Source organism: Rhinolophus sinicus, linkage group LG04, assembly GCF_036562045.2.
Source record: "Rhinolophus sinicus isolate RSC01 linkage group LG04, ASM3656204v1, whole genome shotgun sequence".
Taxonomy (NCBI): domain Eukaryota; kingdom Metazoa; phylum Chordata; class Mammalia; order Chiroptera; family Rhinolophidae; genus Rhinolophus; species Rhinolophus sinicus.
The window spans coordinates 60,151,993-60,177,614 of NC_133754.1; the positions used below are offsets into that span (position 1 = coordinate 60,151,993).

Sequence of the window (25,622 nt, forward strand, 5' to 3'; positions counted from 1 at the left end):
GACTTTTTCTCTAAGGAGGGTTTAGTGCATTTCTGGTTATACACAGGATAGTTGTATCACGTTAAGTGGAAGTATGACCTTGTTTCTTTCTCTTTTTGGAGATTATGTTTGGTGTAAGGAGATGCATATGCGTGCCAAGTTGACAAGGGGTGAGCTTGTGATTGATAATTTTATATATGTACTTGACTGGGCCACAGGGTGCCCAGATATTTGGTCAAATATTATTCTATGTTATTCCATAATAGTGTTTTTAGAATGAGATTAATATTTAAATTGGTACAACAAGTAAAGCAGATCACCCTCCCTCATGTTTGTGGGCCTTATCCAACCACTTGAAAGCCTACGTAGAACAAAAAAGCTGACTCTCCCTAAGTAAGAAGGAATTCTTCCTAAGGGCCTTCAGACTGAGACACTGGCTTTTTTTCTGCTTTCAGACTTGAACTGAATCATTCAGTTTTCCTGGGTCTCAGGCCTGCCAGGCTTTGAACTGGAACTATACCATTGACTCAACTGACTTTACTTTACAGCTTACTGACTTACCCTGAAGATCTGGGATGTACCAGTCTCCAGGATTGTGTGAGCCAATTCCTTATACTAAATCATATGTACGAGTAGGTAGGTAGATAGATAGATAGATACACCTGTAGATATATAAATATATAGATATACATAGATATATAGATATATATACATATACACACACACACTCCTATTGATTCCATTTCTCTGAATACAGAGGACAACTAATCAAAACTAAAGAGAATCAACTCCCTAGTCAGACGTCTTCAAACAGATTGAAATTAGCAAAATACCGATGCCCTTTAATCACCCCAAGGAAAGACCCCAGGCCACTGGTGAACAATTTGCAACTCAATTAGTGGTAAGAACATAGAAAAACAGCCAAACCCAAAGAGGGAGAGAAAAAAATATGAATTATTAACTCTAAAGAAAGCAAGCAATTGTCTTACTGCCATCGCTCAGCTGTGCATAGCATTAACATGACTGTTATACAATACTCAGTTCCACACCACCAAGTAATTCCCTGACATCAGATGAGTGTCTGACAATTCGACTCCGTTCTGACACACCATCTTCCTGGAGATAGTGTCAGATCTTACAGGTTGAGGGGCTCAGTCACACCACAAGACTGCCCTCCCCACTGCTCTGCCACTTAGGGCGCCAATTGCAAGTCCAGGTTGTCATTTGTGCTTTTCACAAACAGGCTCTAGATCAGAGGTTCTCAAAACCCCTTCCTTGGATTAATTTGCTAGAGAGGCTCACAAAACTCAGATAATCATTTTACTTACGAGATTACTAGTTTATTATAAAACAGTATTAACTCAGGAGTAGCCATATGGAAGAGATGCATAGCGCAAGGTATGGGGAAAGGGCACAGAGCTTCCAAGTCCTCTCGAAGTACAACACTCTCCCAGCATTACCCACATGTTCACCAAGGCAGAAGCTCCAAACCCTATGGGGATTTTATGGAGCTTCAGGACATAGATTCAATCATTGGCCATTGGGGGGGCCCCCCCGGGAACTGAAAATTCCAACCTCTAATCACATGGTTGGTTCCTTGGGCAACCAAATCCCATCCTCAGGTTAAGCAGGTGCTTTCCTAAAGTCACTTCATTGACATAACAAAAGACACTTTATGTCTCTTCTCACTTAGGAAATTCCAAGTTTTAGGAGCCCCTGCCAGGAAGTGCACAAAGACCAAATATGTATTTCTCATTATAAATCAGAGTATCACAACAGTCCTCACTGCTGTAATTAAAATTACAATTATTCCAATATTAAAAGGCTAGAGAATGGAAAATGAGCATGAGTATGATGAGAGTTGACGAAGGTTGAGAGAAGAGAAGAAACTAAATTCTCATCTTCCATAGTGAGAAATTAGTAGTTAATGTCTAGTATGGAAAAAAAAATCAAAAAGTAGAATTACCAAGGCATTTTCTAAAGACACAGAACAAGTAAAAAGAAATAATCACCTAGGAAACGTAAAAGTGGTTGCCTCAAGGGATGGGGATATTAGGTGAAAGTACATTTTATTTTTTCATAAAACATTGTAAATAAATTTGGATCTTTATGTATAAATATAACTTTGATAAAAATGAAAACTTTAAAAAGAGACAAAAAAATTTTTAAACATCCTAAATATCTATCGGTAAGAGAACAGATTCCGTTAATATAATAGAATACTCTAACACACTATATCTAAATATATCAATACAGATGGATGGATCTCAAAAACACTTTGAGTGAAAAACGAAAAGAGCAGATTCCCATGTATATCCCCATACTATTTATACGAATTTATTAAAACTAAAATATGATCGTTTATACTGGGGGTGCCAAAAAATGTACACATTTTAAGAGATGTTACCTATGTATTACTTTTTGAAGTTTAATTGAATTACGGTAGCAATATGTAGTATGCATTCACTCAAAAGATGGTGTTAATCAAATGAATGCTAGCATCATTCATTGTATTACAATTTTAATACAGTTTTTTCCTTTCTTAAAATGTGTATACATTTTTTGGCACCCTCTGTATATAGGTTATACATATTCATATCTTGTTTATATACATAGAATAGAGAGATGATAAATAGAGGGAGTAAAAACAAAAATCACTGACTCAATCTGGACACATGAAATTCATGATCATGACCACCTATAGAAAAGGAAGAAGATATGACAGGAAAGAGGAAACTAGGAAACTTCAATTTTAGCAGTAATGTTTTATTTCCATTTTTAACAAAATTTCAAGCATAAATAAATAAATGCAATCAATTATAAATAAAATATCTTACTTGAGCCAAAGATGACTTGACACTGAGCATCATAATATTGGCACATGCCATTGTAACAATAGGCTTTGTTATTCTGGCAAGGATATCCATTCTGAATAAAAACATCAGGCTGACAGAACTGAGAAGAACCATTACAATATTCTGGAACATCACATTCATTAGTTTTTCCTCGGCATAAAGTACCTCCTGGAAGAAACTAGGGTAATAAGATTCAAATGAAACCGAAATATCAGGACAATTCCACCAACTAATCAAATGTGAAACCACAACATTTATATCTATAAAAGTTCTAACAACAACAAAAGATTAAATAACCCAGTGGAAAAATGAACAGAGGCCAATAACAGACGATTCATAAAAGTCATGAAATACAGAAAATGAAAAAACATAACCTCATTGATAACCAACATAAATGCAAATTAAACAAAGATATAAAAGCACTCTAAACCTATCAAACTAACCAGGATTATAACACTTGTTAACAACAAGCTTGTGATTACACTGGTGGATTCAGACTAGCACATTTGTGCAAAGTATATAAAATATGTGTCAAATATTTTAATATACATACTCTGCCCCCAAGAATACTACTTATAAACAAAAACTGGAAGCAATCTAAATGTCCATCATTAGTTGACTAGGTATGGTAATTACAGTTTAGCCACACAAAGGAGTACTAACTATACAACCATGTCAAACTACATGAATAGAAAAAAGCCCATAATACCGTATTGAAAAAAAAGATAGGAAAAATATGTATATCTGCTTACACACACACACTTGTATAGGAAAAAGCAACTAAATTATATGTATAATAACATGTTATCAACAATGGCTACCTAAGGAGGGTTAAAATGATAGTCTTTCAGTGTCAGCTTTCTATATTTTGGTATTGTTGAATTTTTAATAAAAAACATAAATTACTTTTAAAATCAGAAAAAAATTGTTTCTACTTAGGAACGAATCTCATTAGAACATCTGTTGTAAAAGAATGTGGTACAAAATTTCAAACGAGTGGCATAAAATTTTTCATGTAATTATGTAATAAAAACAGTGTTCTCTTAATAGAACGGAGAAAACAAATCTTGATATACACATTTTTTTTTTTTTCCCCAAATAGGAAGGAATTTCTTACCAAACAGTCTTTACAACAGTCACCATATGCACATTCAGCAGATGATTTAAGCTTACAAGTACTTCCTTCACAACAAGGGTCCAATTCACATTCCTATGAAGAGAAAATGACTGTCAATAAAGAAATAAGTTTTTGTCATCAATATTCATTAATAAAATTATTATCTTAGGCCTAAAATCTATTTCTTTCTAACCTGGCTATAGCAGTTAATCTCTGGAAACAAGCACTATCCCTCTGGATTTGTCAGTGACTCTTTAATTATAACTATTTTAGGTTTCGACATGTATCAAAGGACTGAAATCACAGAGCACGTGTCTTAGCCTGCTGGTACTTCCAGAACAAGATACCAGAGACTGGTTAATTAAACGAAAGAAATTGACTATGTCACAGTTCTGGCCACAGGTCTAAGATCAAACTCCCAGCCAATACAGTTTTTGGTGAGGACTCTCTTCCTGGATTGCAGACAGCTCTCTTCTTGCTGTATTCCCATATGACCTTTCCTCAGTGTGTGTGTTCAAAGAGAGAGAGAGCGAGTAAGCTCCATAGTGTCTCGTCTTATAAGGACACCAATCCTATCAGATCAGGGCCCTACCCCTATGACCTCATGTAATCTTAATTACTTCCCTAGATTCCCCATATGAAAATACAGCCACACTGGGGGTTGGGGCTTTAACATATGAATTTGGGGTGGTCACACAAACATTCAGTCCATAACAGTGTATTTAATAATCACTGGAAATTAAGCATCCACGAGTGTATTTCTCTTCATGATCAGGGTCTGACTTCTCTGTAGAGTGGGTCTTCTCCCTATGTGAACATGTAATCTTGCTTGCCTTTTCTCATCCCACTTTGAGCCACCATGGCTCCGCACCCCACAATCTCCCACCCACAAAGACATCTACTCTTTTATGTTCCAATTGATGTCTTCAGGTCTGAACTGTTTGGGAAAGGGAGGAAAGGGGAGAAGGGAAGAGAAGAAAATCAGGGAAAGGAGAAGGAAAGAAAGGGCAGGGGAAATAAGTTTTCTTTAATTTTTGAAGAATATTTTTCCTAAGTATATATAATTCTGGGTTGACAGTTTGTTTGTTTTTTCCTAAAAAACTGTCAACCCAGTAAATTAGCTGTTCTACTATATTCTGGCCTATATTGTTTCAGGGAAGAAATCGGCTTCCATTCATGTGTTTGTTTCCCATTGTCTTCTGGCTTCTTTCATTATTTTCTGTTTATCTCAGCACTTTGATTACAACGTATCTAGGTGAATTGTCTCTGTAATGATTTCTAATTTGGGTTCACTTAGTGTTTGGAGTTACACCTTAATGTTTTTCCTCAAATTAGGGAAATTTTCAGCTATTATTTCTTTAAATAGTTTTCTCCTCTCATTCTCGTTCTCCTCCTAGGATTTCACTTACAGTGACATTAGACTCATTTGATAGTGCCTGCACGTCGCTGAAGTTCTGTTCATTTTCTTTCATCTTTCCTATTTATTCTTTGCATTGGATTATTTCTTTGGTTCTGCCTCATGTTCACCGACTCTTTTCTCTGCCATCTTAGTGTATGAATTCTACCCAGTGTATCTTTCATTTATTGCACATTTTAGTTCAATAAGTTTCCATTTGGTTCTTTAGTACAGTTTACATTTCTCTGCTGTCTTTGTTTACCCATTGACCATATTTTTCTTTAATTCTTTGATGATAAACAGTGAGAAACAATTCATATAATTCATAATAACAAAATGTTAGAAACAATCCAAATGTCCTTTAATGGGTGAATGGCTAAACAAACTCCTGACAAGAACTTCTGGGCTGGTGAAAAAACCAGCATAAATTTCATTCCTACTGTGTAGTAACATCCATACAATGGACTATGATTAGCAATAAAAAGGAACAAAACAATAATACATGCAACAACCTAGAGAGACCTCAAAGGCATTATGCTTAGTGAAAAAAGCCTAAAAGATCATATCATATAATTCAATTTATGTATTAGGTTGGTACAAAAGTAATTGTGGTTTTTGCAATTATAATATTTTCAACCTTTTAAACCACAATTACTTTTGCACCAACCTAATAACATGATTGAAAGGGCAACACAAAGATGGAGAACAAACTAGAAACAGCAAGGGGCAGGAATAAGAGCTAGAGTTGGGGTGGGCATGAATACAAAGAGGTAGCAGGAGGGAGATCTTCTGTGGTGATGGAATAGTTCTGAACTTTAACTGAAGTGATGGCTACACAAATCTGTATCTGGGACAAACTACATAAATCTATACACACACACAGACACACACACACGAATGCAGGTTAAAATGGTAAAAACTGAATAAAGGCTATTATCTAGTTAATGTATCAATGCCAATATCCTGGTCTTTATATTGTACTACAGCTATATAAGATGTCACCTTTGGGGGAAACTGGGTACAAAATACATGGGACTTTGCACTATTTTCACAACTTCCAGTTTATAATTATTTCATAATAAAATTTAAAAATAAATGAACTCTAATCTATACCTTTCACATACAAAAAAATTAAGTCAAAATGTATTACAGACTATAAAGCTTCTAGGAGAAAACCTTTGCAACCTTGGATTAGGCAAATATTTTTTAGATATGATACCCATAAAACCACAAATTGATAAAATGGGCTTCATCAAAATGTAAAACTTCTATTCTTCAAAAGATAACTGTTAAGGTAGTTAAAAGATTAAAAGACAAGCTACAGACTGGGACAATATATTTCCAAATTATATATCTGATAAAGAACTTGTGTACAGTATAGAAGTACTATCAAAGTTCAATTTTTTAAAAAAAAAGAAAACTTTTTTAGAGGGGAATAGTTTAACAGACATTCACCAAAAAAAGATATGCAGATAACAAGTAAGCACATGAAAACATGCTCAAAATCACTAGTCATTAGGAAACTGCAAATTAAAATCTCAGTGAGGCATCACTTCACACCTAACGGCACAGCGAAAACTGAAATGACTGACCATATGAAGTGGTGTCAAGGACCTACAACTCTCATACACTAATAGTGGGAATGTAAAATGGTACAACCACTTTGGAAAACAGTTTGAAAGTTTCTTGAAAATTTAAATATACACCTACCATAAGACCCAGTCATTTCACTACAAGATATTTACCCAAGAGAAATGAAAACGTAAGTCCATATTACATGTGAATGTTCAAGGAGCTTTATGTGTAATAGCCAAAAACTGCAAACTGCCCAAATATACACCAATAGATGAATAAACAAACTGTAGTATATTCATACTACTCAATGATAAACAACAATAAAAATGAATGAACTACTGACACAATAACAATGTGAATGAATCTCAAAATTATGCTGAGTGATGAACTAGACAGAAAAAAAAAAGTTAAAATTCTAGGAAATGCACAACTAATGTGTAATGACAGAAAGCAGATCAGTAATTGCCTGAGGAGAATGGGGGAACAAAAAGGGGTGGGAAGAAGGGACTGGCAAGGGTCACGAAGAACTTTTGGGGATGATGATATGTTCATTATCTTGATTGTGGCAATAGTTTCACTTATGTATACATGCGTCAAAATTTACTAACTTGTATGTTTTAAACATGTGCAGTTTATTGTTGACCAAGACTTCATAAATGCCTATTTATCCTTTGTTTTGTCTTGACCAAACTTCAATAAGGCTTCTTTCTTTCCTATAGGTGCCTGAACTCTGCTTGGCCCCACAAAAAAAGTGGAAAGTGCCCTCCCTCCCATCAGCTTCTCCTGGAAATCAGCTGACCACAGCAGAACAGATTTTCCTGTAAGTCCTCACCAGTTATTTCCCCTTGCTTACCAGCTTTCCCTTAAAAGACTCTGCTTATCTCTACTTGCCCCCGCCTTTATCTTATGAAAGAAAAATCTTTTTCTCATTGATTCTGAAACACTTCCAGATGTCTGAGATCAGAGTGGTCTCCCTATTACAACAGTCTTTATTCTGAATAAATCCTTTCCTTACCAAAGTCCAAAGTTAATATTTTGACATCAATAAAGCTGTTAATTTTTTTTCAAAAACACTGTGCAAGACAGGCAGATGGCTTCCTAAAAGAACAGAGATTCAGGACATAGACTATGTATACAAGAATTTTTTTTATGATAAAAGTAGCACAACTTTAAGTGGTTCTGCAACTATTGACCATTAATGGATGGAAGTTAATTTTCTAGTTCAGTCCACGTGATCCCCTCAATTAAACAGCGAATACAAAAGTGTTTAATTTTTTAAAATGCTAGAAGAAACTATCAAGGGGCTATGATGATTATATTGAAACAGGAGTCCTAAAAGTCTGGTCAAAATACAAAATTCAGAAAGTCTTAAGGAAAAAAATGATCAATTTAAATTTTAATTTTCAACACAATAAAATACATCACATGAAAAGCTAACACCAAGAGTGAAAACCTAATGTAAACTACAGGCTTTGGGTGATAATGATGTGTCAGTGTAGAGCCCTCAGTTTTAACAAATGTGCCGTTGTGCTGCAGGATGCAGACAATGGGGGAGCTGTGTATGTGTGAGGACAGGCAGTACATGGGAAATCTCTGTACTTTCCATTGGATTTTGCTGTGACCCTAAAACTGCTCTAAAAGATAAAGTTGATTAATTTTTTAAAACTAAATGGTAAGTAACAGACAGAGGGGAAATATTAGAACACAGTCAACAAAGGACTTTGCCCATAATACATGAGTTGCTAAAAATCAACTTAAAATAATAGGTTCAACATAAAAATTGATGAGGAATATAAAACAATAATTCATTGGAGAAAATTATGCATGTGGTCTATAAGCATATGAAAAGACAGAAAGGTAAACAATATCTTGCTTTTCACCCACTGAAATTAAGAAAACACGATCCTGTGCTGGCAAGACTATGGGGGTCACTGATACGCTGTTGGCAGAAATGCAAACTGACTCAGCCTTTTTGTAGGAAATGCGGTAGTCTCTAATAAAATTAAAACAATACTTTTCAATTCAGTTATTCTATCTTTATGTAATTATCTTAGAGAAATACATGAGGCGTACAAGGATGTACTATCTGCAACAGAAAACTACTAATTACAGTAAGGAAAAGCCCATTAATAAGAGTACAGTTAAATAAATCATGATACACCCTTATAACGGAATATTAATCAGGACATTAAAAGATTATGTCTATATAATGTAATGACATGGAAAAATCTCCAAGGTATATTAACAGAAAATAAAACTCTGCTATTAAGTCTGATTTCATTTATGTAAGAAAATAAAATCCTAAAACAAACCCAACTATTTACAAATATGCATACTATATAAATGTATAATAGAAGAAAGTCAAAAAGGACTACACTAAGCTTATAAGAATGATTACCACTGCAGAAGGTAGTTAGAAAATTTACGGGAGAAACAAAGGTATGAAAGGGGCATTTTGCTTGTACTTACTATCTGAAACTTTTATACCAAGAAAAAAAACCCTGTGATAGTTGAGAGGCAGGGGAATCTATTTTTTTAAGGAGTAATTTTGTAGTGTGAAATCTCAAGAAGCAAATAGAGACTATTTCAGTAAGTTTGGTAGTGAACTAAACAGTCAGGAGATAGCAAAATATTTAAGGAGAAAGATCTGAGAATGTCTGGAAAAGGAGAAGGGTTTGGTCATCCTAACAGCGTAATGTTAACTTAGAAATTAAACATAACCTTGTTAGGACTTATTTTCCTCACTTGAAAATGAGAATATAAAAAATATCAGTATCTTTGGATTGCTGTGAGGATTATACCATGTAAAACATTTAGCAGAAGTCCCTGACATGTGGCAATCATGCAATGAAAGCCCATCACAGTTTCATCATAAAATACATACTGCCTTTCTAGAACGTGAGTCTGGCAAAAGCCTGGTATGGTCAGGTAAGGCAGAAGAAGAACTTGTGGAAAAGACTGAGAATATAGTAAAGCTTACACACAAATGAACAAATTTCTTTATAATTTAATGCAGGCCTAGGAGGAAAGTGTCTAAGTAGGCCGTTTTGGGAGGAGAACAGTTAAGATTTGAAACAATAATAATGAAGACGGGCATGGGCTTACGGCAATAAGTGTGGGTAGTAGGTGTGATAAAGCCAGAGATCAGTAGGTAAATTGAAGGTTAATAAAGAGAGAATGCTACTTTGAGTACCAAGAACTTTGTTACTGAAGGACTCTGGAGAATAAGCTGACTTCAATTTATAATTAAAATGAGTTCAACTGAATGAGTATTTCTGCAACGGCAGTGCCAGAGTAGTGAAAGCTTTACAAGTGCAGAGCCAAGTGAAAAACTGACTCGTTCTTTAAAGTAAGTAAATTGCCCAATAACCACAGCAGAAATGGTAGAAGGTAGCAAAAAGTAGAGGTATAAATATGGCACTTTCCTTGACGCCAAACTAGGTGACACCATTAGTTATGTTCAGAGAAGAAGGAGATGACCAACCCCAGGAACATATCCCAACAAGCAAAATACCAGCCCTCATTTTGCCACTAAATGTTACTTTAGTTCCTAGGCCAGAGTTGCCCAAAGCAAGCTATTTTATATTTTGCAAATCCTGAGGTAATTTCACAAAGCAAATATAAAAAATTGCACTGACCTTTGTAGTACCACAGTCACACTCTTCCCCGGCATCCACCAATTTATTACCACAGAAAGGAGCACTGTAGGCTTCATCAGGCTTTGGGATATTAAGAAGGCAGTTTCCTCCTTTACTTAAAGTTAACTTCTCAAAGTCCTCTGCACTGCAACTGCTAAAGTTTCTGGAACCTCTATAATAAACATTAAGAAAAAGACCTTATATCGTAGCAATTATTCATTTTGAAAATTTCAAGTCATGTCTTCAACTCACAAGGTGTGAATATTTAAAACAGCAGAAAATAAGCTAACCAAAATAGAGAGAAATGAGAATTAATATCTATTTCTAATAAATATAGAACATTATTTCAGTTAGCACATAATTCACTATTTTGGTTACAATATATTATAGCTCCATGAAAATATCTTCCAAACATATCACTTACACTGAAATACAAAATCATAAATCTCATCGTCAGAAGAGACCTTAAAAATTAACTAGTCATCCAGAATTAAGTTTTACTTATCTTCCTATACTTTACTTAAGTATAAGTTCTTCAAATATTTGAAGCTAGCTATATGTTTCCCAAATCTTTTTTTTTTTTTTTTTTTTTTTGACTCCACAGGGTAACATTCATATGTTCCCCTCACCTTCACTTACTATGAGCTATGTGAAAATAATGTGAATGGGCAAATCCAGTGAGGATGCACCATAGCCATCAAGAAGCAGAATGCACAGCAAAATTTCAGCTACAGTTGGAGGTTTAAGTGTCTTTTAGGATAAATCCTGAGAACAATGGTTAGTACTCTGAAGGCTAGCAGGCTTCTAGAAGACGTCCAACTTAAGACATGTATGTGAGATTTATACAAATGCAACTTTGATGTGTTCTACATGTTGTGGTTTTTTAAATTATTGTTCTTCTCAATAACCATAAATTTTTTTCAGATAATCTCACCAGCTATGTTTACTTTTGAAGGCTAGTGGGAAACATACCCACATATACAACAAGAATCTTTGAGAAATCCAAGTCACATTAAAATTTTAATCAAAGGAATTTGGTTTGAAAGCATCTTTTTTTCATCAGTTTGAGCAATGGTGCCAATGTAGCAGTGGGAATGAAAACAATTGCTTTATAGTGTTTGAGGAGGCATTCCTATCTATGTTGAGTCTTTATACATCCAAGGAATCCAAGAAACAGATCCTTTCTGTGAGACTCTGTCCCCTGGGTATACAATTTACACTCCTCTTTGCTAACTGGTCCAAAGTCTCCAGGGAAATAGATGGTCCTGGCTCTAGGCTCTTGAGAATGAAAAGCAGTCTGCCCAGAACATTTTATTAATACTACTTGACAAGAAAGCTTTGAATGTGGTATGTGGAAGGATTTTAACAGATTGACTGGCAGAGAAGGAACCTGAACAATCAACTATCTGTTAGAAAAGAATGAGCACAGACAATATTTTGATTCACACAGAAAGAAAATACCTGGCACAAGGGTTTTAGCAATAACAAAAACACTTGTTCTCCATATTCTTCCTTTTCTTGCTACTTTCTGTTTAAGAATATTGTGAGGAGTCCTTTTGTACAATATCACCCATTCAACAAACATTTGTTGAACTTCTATTATGTACAAGGTACTGTTCCTTGTGCAAGGGATAAAACAGTAAACAAAGCAGACCAAAAAAATCCCCACCCCTGTGAAGGTGACATTTTAGTGAGTGAGACAGACTACAAACATAGCAAGTAAGTAAAGTCAATAGTGTATTAGAAGATAAGTGCCATTGGAGGAAAAGGTGAGGAGGCGATGAAGGGGATGACCTGTACAGAGGAAGGAGCGATTGCAATTTTTAAAAGAGCAGTCAGGACAGGCACTAGAAACATTGTGACAACTGAATCAACACTGGGTATCTGGGGGGAAACATTACAGGGGGAAGGAATAGCAAGTACAAAACCCCTAAGATAGAAGCCTGCGGGCACACTCAAGGAACACGGAAGTGAGTGGGAGTGAAGTGAGTCAGTGAAGGAAGGAATGTGTAATGTGAGATACACTGAGCAAAGGTGAGAATTTCACCTTTTGCTATGAGGGCAGTAAGGAGATGGGGCTTGGGGGTTGGGAGAATGACACAATGGAAAGTGTTGAGCAGGACTGACCTGATCTGAACAGGAACCATGGTTGCTACGTTAAGCAGGAAGACCATGCAAGAGGCCGTTGCAGAAATGTACTGTACAGATGATGACAGACCAGCATGATAGCAGTGGAAGCAGTAAGAAGCGTTTGGATTATTTAAATGGTTTAAAGGCATGGCCATTAAGAAGAAAAATATGACAAAATAGAGAAGTCAAGGATGACTCCAATATTTTTGTCCTGAGCTTCTATGAGGAAGGAATCATCTTTAACGGGTATGGGGAAGACAGTAGAACAGGTTTGAAGAGGGACAAACAGGAGTTTGAGTCTAATAGGCATCAAGTGGAAATGTCAAACTACAATATGTAATGATTACTTGACAAACAGAGGAGACTTCAGTTGAACAGAGGTTTGTAATTGTTTTTTTTGTTTCTCATTGTTGACGTTTTTGTGATTAGTACAGCGCCTGCCACATAGTACACATCCAATAATGTTTTCTGTAAGACTATATTAACCAGCCAGTAGCCATACGAGTTTTGCAGTCATGTGCATTCCTACACTTAAATCCTTAATTTTAATCCACACAGAGTCCACCGCTTCTAAACAGGTTATTTTTTAAATAAGCTTTGTTATTTAGAAGTTGGAATACATTTCCTCATAGAAATAATGTTTTAAATGTTTTATCCTAAAGCAATCTACAAAAAAAAAAAATCTGTTTCACTCACAATGAAGTAGACTAGAGTACTGAAAAGGGTAACAAAACCATAAGCACTTCTGGTGTTTCTTAGCAAACGGAGAGATAGCATGTTGGCCTTTGCAGTGCTTTGGATGCTAAAATGAAGATATTCTTCCCCTAGTCATCCTTGGACGGCACCTACAGTAATAAGAAGGATGATCTTTCTCCCGATACTCAGCTTGGATAGCAACTGAAGTATTCCTATTCTCTCCCTGTCACCTCTGGGCACTAGGATATTAATTTAAAGCACCTCCTCATCTCTCTTCTCACACTGAGGTGAATTTTCCAAAACTGCTTCAAAAGGAGATAGATGTGACTGACAATGATAGAAATGGTCTACCAGGATGTGATGGGAAAAAACATCAACTATCATTTAAGTCATTCTTTCTGAGTAATCTGGAAATAATCAGAGAACACATTACATCTTACACTCTACATTTTGTAACACTTTAATAATACCTTCTTTTGGTTTGTTGTTTTTTTCTATGTAGAATACTTTTTATTTTTAATTTTTTATCCTTCAAGTACCCTTTGTTCTGGTTGCTCCTCCAGTAAGTTTAATGGCCCATAAACTGTCATTTCACTATGTTCGCAGTATCTATCACATCTTTCTACTTTTTAATGTCTATGTCCTTTCCCCCTATAATCTGAGAAAGCTCATCAAGAGTCACTTGCAGATCATTTCTCAATAGGCATCAAGGACCAACCAGGACCAAAGTGAGTTCCTATACTAGGACTGAGATCAATTTAGACCTCCTAGAATCTATTGACAGAGGTCACGAGGGAACCCCTCTCCATCCCTCACACATGTATCTTCCTTTAGTCTACTAGGACAAATCCCACTATGTCCTTTTTCCTGTTTACATCAACGACCGTAAGAAGCTAAGAGCCACGTAGGCTCTTGTCCTTTGCACTCTAATACCCATGAGGCTTCATATGTATCCTGTTCTCTTACTATGCACTCTGGAATTCACAGTACATCATCAGCAAAAACTTCCACGTCCATAACCTCTTCTCTAAAAGTACCCTTCACCTTTAAGCTGTACTTGAGACTCAGCTATCCCAATTTCACAGCTTCCACTAGAACCATCTCAAGTGGTGGTAGTTTTTTTCCCAAAACCTTCATACAACTAGAGATGAAATCAGTGTTCTTCCTCCAGATTGCTGTTTCTAGGCCATTCTTTCTCCTTCCTTCCTAAATCTCCCAGCTTTGTATACCATATAATTAAATTACCCACTATCCTTGATCTGTCTAACATCTACCAAACAGTTCGTTACCTCTCACATCCTGCTTACTAACATTGTTCCTCTAATACTATTCTTGTCTTAATTTTTGCCTTTTTCAATATACAGGTAGATAATTATATTAATCCTGTGAACTCTCAGTGGCTTGAACTCCTTTCCTCCAATGATCTTATTCTCCACCAAGTCAACCACTCATTGCCATGGTTTTAATGGACACCTTACCATCACCAAGAATTATAATTTACAATCTGACTTTTATACATTCCACTCTTCCGCTAATAAACCTTTATACTACAATATGCCTTTAATCCCACCAGGACATCCAATCCACTGATGTCTCCCCTTTTCACGTCCTTCATCCCCTAGATGTCTTCTTTTTCCTAAGTCTTATCCAGCTTAAACATCATGAACCATCATTATAATTACTCCTTTGCATACAGGTTTGACTTTCTTGCCCCTCTCTTACTTCATTGTACTTGGCCTAACCAAAACCTAGTTAAATTCAACTGTCTTATGTACCTATGCAGTTGAATGTGGCTGGACAAAAACACACGACCACACTGACTAATCTCACTTGAAATTCATGACTATGAACCTCAAGCGGCCCTTTAAAGCTGCCACTGTAATCCATTTATTCTCCCTTTCTACTACACCACTATTTCATACCTTCTGTTTCCCGAAACCCCCAACAGCTTCTCCCCATCCTGTCTTTCAGCTGATGAACCTACTTCCTACTTCACTGAAAAACTGAACCACAGACTTCCACCGATTTATTCCTAATTCCACAGATACCCTACCAGAGCTCCAGTGAAGCCAACCCCTCCATTCTTGCTCCAGATCTAATACCGTCTCACCCACTTAAGAACTACTCCAGCAGTGTTCCCTCTCTGTCCTAGATCATCAGTTTTCCCCCTCTACTAAATGAGTTCTATTAGCATACAAACCTGCTATAATTTCTTCCATCATGAAAAAAAAAATTTTATCCTGACCACACTTCCTTTGTACTTGCTCTTCCCTCAGATACCCACACAGCCAACTTTCTACTCACCTCCTTCAAGTACTTGGTCTAATGTCATCTCAAAGAAGCTTACCCTGACAATATGAATTTAAAATTGTGTTATCATCACCACCACCACACCGCACATGACCTTCCTGTTCTGCCAATCCTGCTCAATTTTATTCTCTGTAGCACTTACCACCTTCTATTGTTCTACATTATTGATGTATTTATTATGTTAATAGTTTGTCTTCCCCATTAAAATGTAAATTCCATGAAGGGCAAGTCTTTATCTAATTCACAGAGATATTCCAAGTGCCTGAAACAAAGTCTGGCACATAGCGCTCAATTAATACTTGATGAGTGAATGAAATATGGGTCCACTCTTCATTGCTTCTCATACCATTTTAAATTCCACTGTAGCACTGTTTCATGACATTCCTTCCTCTGAATGCTCTGTTTTTCAAGTTAGTCTCTTCTTTATCTCACTGCTGATTATTCATTTCTTGTTCCCTGAATTTATGTCTCTCTCAACTCATTGCCAACCAAAGTAAATGCTAAATTTACTTCCGTCTCCTACAGGAAATCTTTTACAAACATGACTTTTCTTGTGAATATAATTACATTTCTATTAAGTACAGTTTTTTCATAAGCACTATTCTAATTCTTCTGTATCTATTTTTCAATCTAGAATTTGCTCAAAAACAGACAAATGTTGCAGTAAATCCTGCTTGAGTGCTTCCCTTTCCACCAGGATGTGATTAAAATTATACACTTAGACCTAAAGATAAAGTACTGGCTAACAGAAGTTTTTATTATTCTCTCAGTGCCCCAGGAACTTGAGGGAAGTAAAAAAGGGAGTGAACTCTTGGGCCATGGATATTTCCCACATGACATTTTCATCTGTGTTTGTTAAAGATGAACATCTTCCATATCTGATTTTTCTCTGGGTCAGTTTCTATTTCATGCATGCATTGCGGCTATGTCCAGCTCTCTGCTCAGCACGACTGCCTACTAAATAAGGGTGGAACCTTGTTGCTTATGACAAGTCTGCATCAAAAAGAAGCCCAACAACTGAATGGTTCTTGTTCACGCTTAAACACTCTATTGTAATTATTTTTGAACCCTGGCAAAGGAAGGGGTTCTAAGAGCATAGGCTCTGGACCCAAACTTCCTGACTTCAAATCCCAGCTTCACCACTTCCTTAGATGTGTGACCTCAGTTTCCTCATCCATAGAGATAACAAGTAGCTACATCTCATTAGGTTGTTGAGCATTAAGTGATTAATACCTTTAAAGTGTTTAAAATGTTCCTGATACATAAAAAGAGTTCAATGAACGTTAACTCTTCTTTTTCCTCTTTGTCTTGCCTCCCACCTTTATCTACAAAATTGGGGATGTTTGCAGGACTCTGTCAGGTTTTTTTCTACTTACAGTGACAATGCAGCACTTTCTCAAGGGGTTTATGAGTAAATGCTTCATATAATCCTTCAATCTATAATCCAACCTGCACTGAATCTAGCAGAAACCTTTCCCTAATTTCTCATTCAGATGTAAATTTTTCCATGTTCTTACATCTTTTGGTCTGTCAGCTGGTTTACTGAAAAGTGTAACTACAGTGGCGGACAGGTGGCTCAGGTGGTTACAGCACGAGCTCTGGGCAATAGGGTTGCCGGTTTGATTCCCACATGGGCCAACGAGCTGCGCCCTCCGCAACTAGAATGAAGTCAATGAGCTGCCGCTGAGCTCCCGGGTGGCCAGATGGCTCAGTTGGTTGGAATGCGTACTCTCAACCACAAGGTTGCCGGTTCGACTCCCTCAAGGGATGGTGGGCTGCGCTCCCAGCAACTAACAACGGCAACTGGACCTGGAGCTGAGCTGCACCCTCCACAACTAAGATTGAAAGTAAAACAACTTGACTTGGATGGAGCTGATGAGTCCTGGGAAAACCACACTACTGTTCCCCAATTAAAAAAAAAAAAGTCCTGGAAATACACACTGTTCCCCAATAAAGTCCTCTCCCTCTTCCCCAATAAAATCTTAAAAAAAAAAAAAAAAAAGTGTAAGTACATACCTGCACCTACATACGTTTCTTTCTTAAAGCTCTGTGAAATTATTTATTTAATTAAAAAATAGATTTCTCCTTGTTGTATCATGTAATTAACTTCAGGGGAGCCAGGAATAATTTTTCCTATGTTTTCCACATAGACATAAGTATATCCCAAAGTTTAAGAAACACTGATCTACAAAACCATATTAAGGTAAGAAGAAGAAGAAATTTAATTACTCACGATGCTCCTGAATTCATGATGCAGCTCTTTGCTCCACAGAAACAATCTCTCCCATCATCATGATTCATTCCAAGGTTATGACCCAACTCATGAGCAACAATGGATGCAAATGTCTCCACTGTGATTTGCCCAAACTGTCCAAACACAAGAAGGTATTAATTAGATTTCTGAGCAAAGGGATGTTTTGTTTATGAGATTATTTTTTCAAAAAAAGATATTTATCACTACAATGCTGAAAGTCTATATGATAAATCAAGCAACCAATGTCAGTCTTTACATATTTCAGTCTAGTAAGAAACTGATGTGACTTAACATACTGATGATGAAGACAGACCCTTTAAGTAGCAGGTCAAACACTTTACCACCAACAGATTATTCATGGTGGTTTATGAGGAAACAAATTCATGGTTGTAATTTAATTTTCTTAAATAGAGTCTCTGTATCTGCATCCGTAAAAGTGAGGAGCTAATACATACATAATAAATATGAGAAAACTTAATCACATCTCTCGGGAAAGAACCTTATCTGCCACTTCCACCTTGCCTTTCAGAATACCCAAATTACTGTTTTAAGGATGAGGGGAGGAAGCATAGAGTCAGTAAATGCTTGACACTGTCCTAATGCAGATGTCCAAAGTTGAACGTCAAAAATAAAAACGTACCACATTAATCCCGCCCGCGTGACTCCGCGAACACACTGTTCCCACAAATGCCATTCCTGCAGTCCCACCGAAGCCTTTCTTCCTAAATGAAAAGGGAAAGGTTATGAAAAGTGTTTGGGGGGGAGGGAGGAAGGAGAAACACATTGCTCCTATTTCTTTGGGTAATCTTAAACTGGATTGGTAGAACCTACAAAATCTGGCAGCAAAGTTAAACAACATTTTAAAGTCAGAATACAATTAAGCTTTCTCTCTTTTTTATTATCAGAGAATGAGATTAAAATTACAAATTAATTTTCAGACCAGTGAAGATATGTTTTAGATACCAAGCAAAATTTTTTCTACCTTCTGTATGAAATACCTTCCTAAAACGCATTACATTTATTCAAAAATTCTAACGAGGAGAGACAGGCAACAAACTCAATGACCATATACACAGAGGCTGCAGGGCAGGGAACACAAAGCACAGAAGGATCACAATGGCCTCCATACTCTTCCTCAATCATCCTGAACACACTTGTATCTCGGGACCTATTCCCTCTGCCTGGAACTCTCTTCCCCAATACATAACCCTAACTCATTCCCTCACCTCCTTCAGGTCTTTACTCAAAAGCCATCTTTTCGCACTGAGAGCTTCCTTTGCCATCGTACCTAAAATTTCAACTTTACTCCTCCAATACTTTTATTTTTCCTCCTTACCATTTTCAACTTTACTCCTCCAATATTTTTATTTTCCCTCCTTACCACTTACCATTGTTGAACATATGATACATACTTATTTATCTCTTTTATGGCCCATCTCCTCCACCAGAATATGGATGGACCCCATGAAAGCAGGAATTTTTGTCTGTTACATTCACTGCTATAGCCCAGTCCTAGGGTATATGCCTAATAAATACAGTGGTACCTCGGTTTTTTAATGTAATCCGTTACAGAAGACTGTTCGAGTTCTGAAACATTCGAAAACCGAGGCACGGTTTCCCCATAGAAAGTAATGCAAAAGGGATTAATTTGTTCCAGACCTTTAAAATCAACTCCTAAAACTGCAAATTTAGCATGAATTTTACTATCTAATGATACCATAGAGCCATAAAATTTACGTCATTCGAACACCTAAATGTTTGTCAATAGAGACATTCGAAAACCGAGGTACCACTGTACCTTCTAAACAAATGAATAAACCCTTCTCTGTGGCATCCGACCAGCCAGGAGAAGAGGACTTGAGATACTGACATAAGGGGATTGACAAGGAAACACTTTAGCCAGCTCACCCTATGGTGAACTCCAGAGTCCCCAAACCCCACTCATACACTCAATGCTTCCAAGAGGCTTCTCAGTACTCCATTCTCAACTACAAACAAAATCCCAGGGATTATCAAACATTTGGGAAATGCCTCTAACACAACAGATAGAAACCAAAAACAAGGGAAAAGAGAGTTTGGTAGGTGTGGTTGGGGAAGGCATGGTGAATATGCTTAATGCTTGTTCCTTTTGGTCTTTTGTGAACTAGATGGCATGCTCACTGGGATAAGGAAACTTATAGGTGCAATTTTACTAAAAATTAATAAAAAGGTCAGGACCAAGCCTTTGTTATTAGAGGGGCATAAAAATCCATTTTGGTATTTTCAGTGCCTTGCTTTAAATTAAGTCACATAAAAAAAGAAAACAAAATTAAATCAAGGGAAATTTCTTCGCTGAAAAAATTTGAGTTTTAGGTACCATCTGCATTGAGGGTGGCAAAACGTATTATATAAAGTAGAACATTTTTTTGCAAAAAGCCAGCCTATCAAGCCAGAAAACTTTTAAGAAGGATTAAATGTTTTAAATATATTTAAATGAGGGTTTTGCTATAAATTTTTGGAATGTACTTGTATTATGTGATTTATATAAACTTAAGTTTTATCATGGTACCATGAAATTACTATGTAAAAGAAGAACTTTGAACACACAATGTGATATATAGATGATGTATTTCAGAACTGTACACCTGAAACCAATTTAACTTTACTAACAATTGTCACCCCAATAAACTTTAATTTAAAAAAAGGAAGAAAATTTTAAAAACATATATCAGTAATATTTCAAAGAAAGTAGAAAAACTATTATACCCATGAAATAAGAAAGAACTTGATAAATAAAAAATAATCAGGAGGACAGAAAGATCTATTAAACATTAAAAATAAGATAGTCAGAAACGAAAAACTCAATAAAAACCTTATAAGATAAATTTAAGGAAATATCCCAGAAGGTAGGCGAAAAAGACAAAGAGAAGAAAGGAGAACAAAGATAATAAAATTAGAGGACAAGCACAAGAAACTCAAGAGCCGAGTAAAAAGAATCCCAAGATAAATGAAGAATAAAAATAAAGAGGATAAACCCATCTACAAAATAATGAGAACAATTCCTTAAACTGTAGGACATCAGTTTCAAGACTAAAATTACCCAGTAAGTACACAGCACATGATTGATAAAAGACCTACACCTAAGACTATCATCAGGAAAATACAGAAGCCTGGGAACCAAGAGAAGATCCTGCAAGTTTCCAGAGAAGGAAGGGGGGGGGGGGGGAGGTCACACACAAAGGATCAGGAATGAGAATGAGTTACTTATGCCCTCGGATAATTAGAGGTCAAACTGAGCTAGTGTTTAAATTCTGTTCTGAGACTGTGAAATACATTTTCTGACATGCAAGAGATCATAATTTTTTCTTTCCATATACCTTTTCACAAGATGAAACTAGAGAACATGCCATACCATAATGATAGAGTAAACTGAAGAAAGAGAATCAAAGACATGGGAAAGACATGACAGGGAATCCAACACAGAAAAGAAGTCCCATTATCATGCTCACTTGTCCTATGGTATGGAACTAAGTTTTACTTATTTAAATGAATGCTCAAAAATCTTAAGAGAATATGATTCTAATAAAAGAAATAATAAGCAAAAATTATTATTCTGACCATTCATCAATAGTACTTTTAAAAAAAATCACTTACAAAACTAGCTGTGCACTGTCATGTCTCCGACGTGTTATGAGAAACTTTTCCCGCCATTGTACAAAGTTTCCCAACACATCACCAGCACCTCCAATTAGGCTGATTAGGTTTCCATTTGTCCAAATCTCCAGTCCAACTAGCACAATTCGAATATTCAACATAATATACATCTAGGAAGAAAACAGAAATAAAAGTATATAAAATATATTTTAAAATGTTTTTTAACTTAATATAAAGTAACACAATTACTTAAAATTAAAAACAGGACCTCTCCCCTCCAAAAATATATTTCCCTCAATATAATGAGACTAACTTCTCAAGTACCTCAGTTTCCTCATATATAAAATCCTTTTTATCTTCGATTACAAAATCTGACAAACTCTGGAAGTTTAAAGTTCTTGGTAAATTCGTTCCAAAACTTTCCCTAAACTAATGCAAGCCTATTTATAGCCCACATTTATTTCAATTAATGTACATATTTGTACATTTCACTACAGAAATACCAATGAGTAAATATTCATACATTTCACTACAGAAACACCAACGAGTATGATTACAATGTGCTACCCCAAGATCCTGTTGGAGGTATTATATATACATAGTGAACAATATTCCCTTTCTAAACTGTTACCTAAAATTCTAATACACATACCCCAAAGGTTTCACATTAAGGATTATAAAACTCATATCTATTTCATAGAGATACTGTGAGGAATAAATTTGTTTCAAAATGCAAAATACTTGGTTCAGTTTCTGACACATGAATACTCAATGGAATGCCATCACTATCATCATTACTAATATGCTTGGTATTACAAACAGGGAAATGCCTTATAAGTGAAATTATCTTATAAGAACATGTATCTTTTCTCATCTTGCTTGTCTCAAGGTCTTTCCACAATTATACCTTCCTTTCAAACATAAAAAAAAGTTACAAAACAAAATGGAAAGCGACTCCTGAAAGATGGAGCCCTAGGATAATCAGAGCTCAAAATGAGACAATTTTTAAATTCTGTTCTCAGACTGTGAAAGGAAATAAGATAGACTATATTCCCACTTGGCAGAAAACAGAACTTACACTATCCAAGTAGTTTGCTAAATGAATCATCTCTTCTCTCACCGCAGTCTGATTTCTTCCCATCATGTCATACTGAAAGCAAAGAAGGAAAATCATTACCACCAAAATAATTTTAGAAAAAACATTTCTATAATCTTTTACAATGAAGACAGGAATCCAAATATTTCCTCTGAACAACATATTGAGGCATTTAGTCATTCAACAGCGTTTCAATTTAATAAATCCAAAAGATACATTTTGGTGAAAAACGAGAATTTAAAAAAAGGTACAAGTGTGAACTGAATAATAGAAAAGCATTGAAGTCTTTATTTTCTCCAAATTAGTACAGCTTTAAAATGAATTTTCTTCTCAGTATTTTCATTCATTTTAATGCAAAAATATTTTCAAGCACTTCACAAAGGTAGAATTTAAAACAATCAGAATGCATAGATAAAGGAATAAACACAATTTAAAAGATTTCCTGACCCTTTCACCTTAGGCTAAAGATATTACCTATAAACCATCTCTAAACCTGAGGCTAAATTAATGAGAAATTAACTATTGTTCACTAGTTGAAATGTTATATGTAAATAAAACATAGACATACTTAAAACTTTAACCATATTAAGCCATAATCAGTTGATATAACTGATGATTTTCTTTGAGACCTAGCTAAATCTAAATGTCTATTTTAACATTATTTTCATACAACCAACTTAATAACTAATGAAAAATAATTTTTAAAGAATATACTGTTTTTCTCTATGATAAGGGCATTAATAGCAGAATATATCAGATCTGATCAGTTGGGCATTTTAATCAAGATTCTCCTAAGAAAAATTTGAATACATTTGACAAAATTTAGTTAAAATGGAACCGTTTTTATTTTGAACCATTTTCTACCATTATATAACAAACCTATCTGAAGCGAGTAATAAAGAAAAACGTTTCAAATCTCTATTTTTGTCACTTGTCCAAAAGTTTCTACAGATACTTTTTACCCACTATCTGGGTCAGAGTTTATGCTTGTTCATATGTTCTATGCTTTTTTCTTCTACCACTCGAGGGTAATGAACCTATTGAACAAATCTGAATATGTTTCTATCTCTTAATAAGTGGCTTCTTTTTCCCAAAAAACACACAATAAGGGATTTTTTTAAAACCATAAAAATCCTTGAAACTGTCTCTGCAGCTTACAAGAAAGGAACTGCCAATCATGTCGTTTCTTCAAACTTTTTCACACAAACAAGAAAGCTGAAAGCTGGCATTAAAACTCAAGATAAAACATTTCAAATAATCTATGTTAAATTATACATCAGCTATATCTAAAACTGATAATCCTATAAAAGCTGAAATAGATCCATTATTTTTCTTAGTTAAGCATAATTCTTAATATGAATGAGGAAAATCCCTGGTATTATCCTGAGCAGCGAAGTTAACAGTAAAAACTAAGATGAACCATTCTCCTCTATTTCTTTCTAAGGCATGCCAGGACCTGGAAGTTTCTATCTCTTAAAGTGAAGGATAGAATAGCTGAAGTTCTAGACAGCAAAGTAATTTTATTAGGCAACAAAGCAATATCTGATTAAGTGGTTTTATCACCACAGTCCTTTAATCTAGTCAGAGGTAGGCTAGTTTGCTATATTCAGCTTCTGCTGGTATTATGAATACTAAGTATGCTTAAAGGATAAAAAGCCACTTCAGTTTTAAAATTACATTTCAGAAAAAGCAATACAAATATATAATATTTCATATTTCTCTCATGGGATGCTCACTTCTCATCTGCTTTTCCTGAAAAAGAAGAAAAACTGTCACCAATCCTACCCTTTCCTTGTCTACGACAATGAACAGCTCCACATATCGGGTCTGTGGCAGCACAGCTCTTCTTCTCTGTCAGAAACACAAATACCACAAGGCAAAAAAAGAAGTTACAATTTTCATATATAATGATCTTACCCTAATCCCTGGTCGCTTATTTCATTCCTGCTAAGGACATCATAAAATTATTTTACATAACACATCCTAGATCAAAAAAACAAAAAACGTGCTTCTTTAAAAAGTGGTATCTGCTATCTGTACTGATGTAAGAAAAATTTTACTTAAAGATATTCAAGTTTTCAAAGCAGAATTATTGATTTTCAAACAGCAAATCTCACACACACACACACACACACACAGACACACACATACTTTAATGGGAAACTGCATTACTATGTTGAGAGTCAAAGAAAGAATATCTAATAACCCAGGACAGAAGTGAGGACAAGGTGGCCACTTTAAAAAATGACTAGTTTTGTGATTTTATAGAAATTCATATAAAGTATAGAATAAGCTGAAAATTTAATATTTTCTAATGATTAAAGTTAAAAAAAAAACAGTCCAATAGTCAAAAGTGGATGGTAGCAGAGGCAGTGAAAATAATGCCATAAACTAGTATGAGTTAATGAAAATATACCAGAAGAGGCACATGACTCTTCCAACACAGCAGCATCATTTCATATGTAGACAGGTGCACTGCCTGAAACTGAGGTTGGTCTAGTCCTAGAAACATTTCAGTCTAAGAGATCCATGTCAAGAGGAAGCCAGGGAGTCCTAACGAAGACTCAAAACAGGGATACGAGTGTCCCTGGAAGACAGATGAAATAATTAAAGGCCTAAACCTCAATTTCTCTGTGTGTTTCTCCAACTTACAGCTCAAGAATCACCATTCCAGTTTGTGTAAAAGGTATTCAAATAAAAACTTCTCCTGCTTTCTGAAAGACAATGCAATGGACTTTTATGTAGCAATGATAAAAAGACATACAATTACTACGGAAGATTTAAGCCCTAGTTTTTAAAACACATAGACGCTTCACTGTATCCAATTTGGTGGCAGAAACTGCATAGTGCTCATATAGTTATCCTCTAGTAGCTACCACAATTTCTCACACATAGTTGGCAAAACCACAGCAATCATAAGTATTGGTTTAGGGCATAAATATG

At 35.6% G+C, this 25,622-nt stretch overlaps 1 protein-coding gene across 1 annotated transcript in view; it reads right to left on the bottom strand.

Moving 5' to 3' along the window:
- Positions 1-25,622, bottom strand: part of ADAM9 (ADAM metallopeptidase domain 9) — a 98,088-nt gene that overhangs the window by 42,567 nt on the left and 29,899 nt on the right. Inside the window, exons 7-14 of the mRNA XM_019748146.2 lie at positions 24,465-24,530; positions 22,662-22,733; positions 21,584-21,753; positions 18,591-18,672; positions 17,930-18,063; positions 10,561-10,732; positions 3,952-4,044; positions 2,817-3,012 (exon numbers count right to left, since the gene is read on the bottom strand). Coding sequence (XP_019603705.2) covers positions 2,817-3,012; positions 3,952-4,044; positions 10,561-10,732; positions 17,930-18,063; positions 18,591-18,672; positions 21,584-21,753; positions 22,662-22,733; positions 24,465-24,530 — 985 coding nt within the window. The remainder of the gene's footprint in view (positions 1-2,816; positions 3,013-3,951; positions 4,045-10,560; positions 10,733-17,929; positions 18,064-18,590; positions 18,673-21,583; positions 21,754-22,661; positions 22,734-24,464; positions 24,531-25,622) is intronic.